The 2,941-nt window shown below is 43.5% G+C and overlaps 1 protein-coding gene across 1 annotated transcript; it reads left to right on the top strand.

Annotated features, from left to right (window-relative positions):
* Nucleotides 1-583: 583 nt before the first annotated feature.
* On the top strand, nucleotides 584-2,684 carry CSUI_004120 (uncharacterized protein). Its single transcript, XM_068064315.1, has 2 exons — nucleotides 584-688; nucleotides 1,816-2,684. Exon 2 carries the CDS (start codon nucleotides 1,840-1,842, stop codon nucleotides 2,653-2,655), a length of 816 nt encoding a protein of 271 aa, XP_067923710.1. The 5' UTR covers nucleotides 584-688; nucleotides 1,816-1,839; the 3' UTR covers nucleotides 2,656-2,684.
* The last annotated feature ends 257 nt before the right edge of the window (nucleotides 2,685-2,941 follow it).

The raw sequence follows: 2,941 nt of genomic DNA, 5'->3' as shown, positions 1-2,941 counted from the left end.
GAGACAGGATGAAGAGAAACAGCACAACAATTCACAGTCACAGGAGAGAAGAGAAGAGAGAGGAGGATGTATTTGCATGTGTGACAGAGAAGAAGAAGAAGAAGGAAAGAGGAGAAGAAGGAAAGAGAAGAAGAAGGAAAGATCTTTGTCTATCTTTCTATCCATCTGTATAGGAGAAAGAACAAGAGAGAGAGATGTCTCTATTAAGTCTTTTTTGTTTTCTTCCCCCACTCCCCTCCACTATCTTATTCCTTTTTCTCTTCTTTTGCTTCTCTCTCTTTTGTCTACTCTTTTTTCTTGTGGGGACACATACAGTTGAGACTGCGCGGTACATTCATCGTTCATTGAATTCATCTGTCCGCTTCTGAATGGATATCTTCACGATAAGAAGAATAAGTGCATGCGCTCGTCTATCCCTCTCCTACTAAGATTTATATCCAGAGGCGAATCCTGGACGATACGAAGAGGACATGAAAGTTTCTCACGTTTCTCTTTCTTTCCATCCTTTACTTTCTTTCGGAAGATTCTCGGCTGATCTCTTGTTTTTTCTTTCTTTCTTTCTCTCTTTCTTGCTTTATGTAGGGTTGCAGCTCCTCTATTAGGAAGTATTCAAGTGTCTGTAGAAGGCAATACACGCGCTTTTCTTGCTCGATTGTCTTCACCAGATATCTCAATTCTTCTAGCCAGGGTGAGATTCTCATCCACTCAAACTCCTAACTGACTTGTCTATTCATCTACATTGTCTTTAATCTATCTGTCTATCTACCGACCTATCTATCTATCTATGTCTATCTATCTACCAACTTCTAAGCACTAAGGAGGTTTTGCGTCTATGTTGGATGGGAGAGAGTTCTCTTCTCTGTGAGGCGTTGACAGGAAAAGAGTGTAGAGGACTCCTTTCCCCTCCTGTGTATGTGACTGATGGAAGTGGAGAAAGAGGCGTCCACTCGAAGTGACCGTTTAACCTACACTTTTGTACTGTACATACACCACACAGATGCCGTCATGATGAATAGACCGGTACCTGTTTCGTCAGAGAAGAAAATCCTAAGCTTCATGATACTAATGGTGGCCAGTGGCCTCAGCTCCATCTCCGTTCTCGAGAGATACCTTGTCTCTCTACCTCTCTTCTCGAGGGTGTAGCTAGGCGTACATCTACACGTACATGTGTTTGCATCTATGTGTACATGTATCTATGTCTACTCATATACATATATATATATATATACACGTATACGTATGTATGCTTATGAATATATACATGTATATACATGTCTCTGCGGAGTCTAGATGCAGGAGTGCATCTGTACGGATGCGCTAGATGTCTGTCTTGTTTTGGCTCGTTTCTCGAGATGACGTTCGTAATAGTTTTTCTCTTCTTTCTCTCTCTCATCCCTCTCCATTCTAACGTATTTTTACTCGTTAAATCCTTCTCATCTTTTCACCTCCCTTCCTTCTCCCTTATCACCTGTCTCTTCGTCTTCTCCATCGTGTCTCCAGTATCTTTCTACTCGACGCTTTCATCGGAACTGTGAAAACAGTTGAGTCACCTAGAGCTGTCGTCGAGCCCGTCGGTCCTTCACTAGGGACGACCATCTTTCTTTCTTTTCATAGAGCTTCTGTTCCTGCCCTCGAGTGTATCTGTATATGAGGTCGCCTCTATCGCTCATTGAAGAAGCATGCGGATGTAGTTCTTGTGAGTTGAAGAGGTAGAAACCATGAATCAGAATGTCTACAGCAATTTTCTTTCGTCCTCTTCCATCATACCTAGCTTCTTTTCTTTTTTTCTTTCTCACTGTTTCCTTCTTTCTGCAGATAGGAGATTCTCTGTTAGTCGAGATGGGGCGTGTGAGACAGCCGGCATATGAGATTTTACATTGTATATGTCGATGTTTAGTTGTGGTTCAACTAGAACAGCAAAGAGGGACGAATACAACAGGAGGAGATGAGAAAGAGAAGGCGTCTCTTGGTGAGGTGTATGTACACCTCTCGAATTTGCCTATTCGACTCTTAGGCTATGCTCTGAGCAATCCTATGACATCAAATGCAGATCTGGATTTTCTCTCTGACTGTGTTTTTGATCTTTTCTTCATGATTGGTATCCGAGCGAATGCTCTTCAAGAATTTCTCTCGAACTTCATACGCCTCTATGCTGTCTTGACACTTCAACACCAACAAGGTCTTGTAGGGGGACCAGCAGGGCCCCAGGCAGGCAATCCTTCATCTTCTTCATCTCTTTTCTTATCTGGCGATAAAGGTAGTCATACAGCCTCTTCCCTATCTAATCAAGGATCTGTCTTAGATGCCTCTATGAACGGTTGTCTGACTAGCAGCAGTAGTAGTACTGGGGGTACAAGCGGTGTGCCTCCACCCGAGCTTGTCGAGGCGAGACTAACGGTTCTCCTTCAAGCTGTCCTTCAATCGATACAGCACTTCACCGGCACAGGCGATAACGCTCTTTCAGGCGAGACTAATGTTCCTCCTGGGGGGGCAGGAAGTATGATGGCTGCAGGTGGAGAGTTGATCGGTTACTCAAAACAGCAACAAGCTTTTCGAGATGTCTTCAAGTATTTCGTTGTCGAGTGTTCATCCCCCGTAGCGAGTCTGCTTTCAGGAGAAGGAGGAGGAGCTCGCGGGGTGAAAAAGGCATTCTAAGGAAGGCAAAACAACAGTTGAAGAAAAGACAAGAAGATTTTCTTGGCTTCTCGATGTGGTACAATCGTCTTTTTGCGCTATATATATATATATATATATATGATGCGGTGGAGGTTGGGTTGTATGTACACTAGAGCTCTTGCGTTGATGTCATCTGAAAAGGAGGGTGGTGTCAGAGAGGGACAGGATTGTGAGGTAGGTGTTCGGTGGGACGGATACGCTCAAGAACGATATGTGTTTCTCTTTCTTTGATTGAAGAAACCATCTCGAATGACTAAGATTCATC

The sequence above is a fragment of the Cystoisospora suis genome (genome assembly GCF_002600585.1).
Source record: "Cystoisospora suis strain Wien I chromosome Unknown contig_1866, whole genome shotgun sequence".
NCBI lineage: Eukaryota > Apicomplexa > Conoidasida > Eucoccidiorida > Sarcocystidae > Cystoisospora > Cystoisospora suis.
Note: the sequence above shows the minus strand (reverse complement) of the source record. Positions and strands in the feature narration are given on the sequence as shown.

Excerpts from the sequence above, each read along its gene's own strand:
- CSUI_004120 (XM_068064315.1), top strand. The coding sequence starts at position 1,840 with ATGGGGCGTGTGAGACAGCCGGCATATGAGATTTTACATTGTATATGT.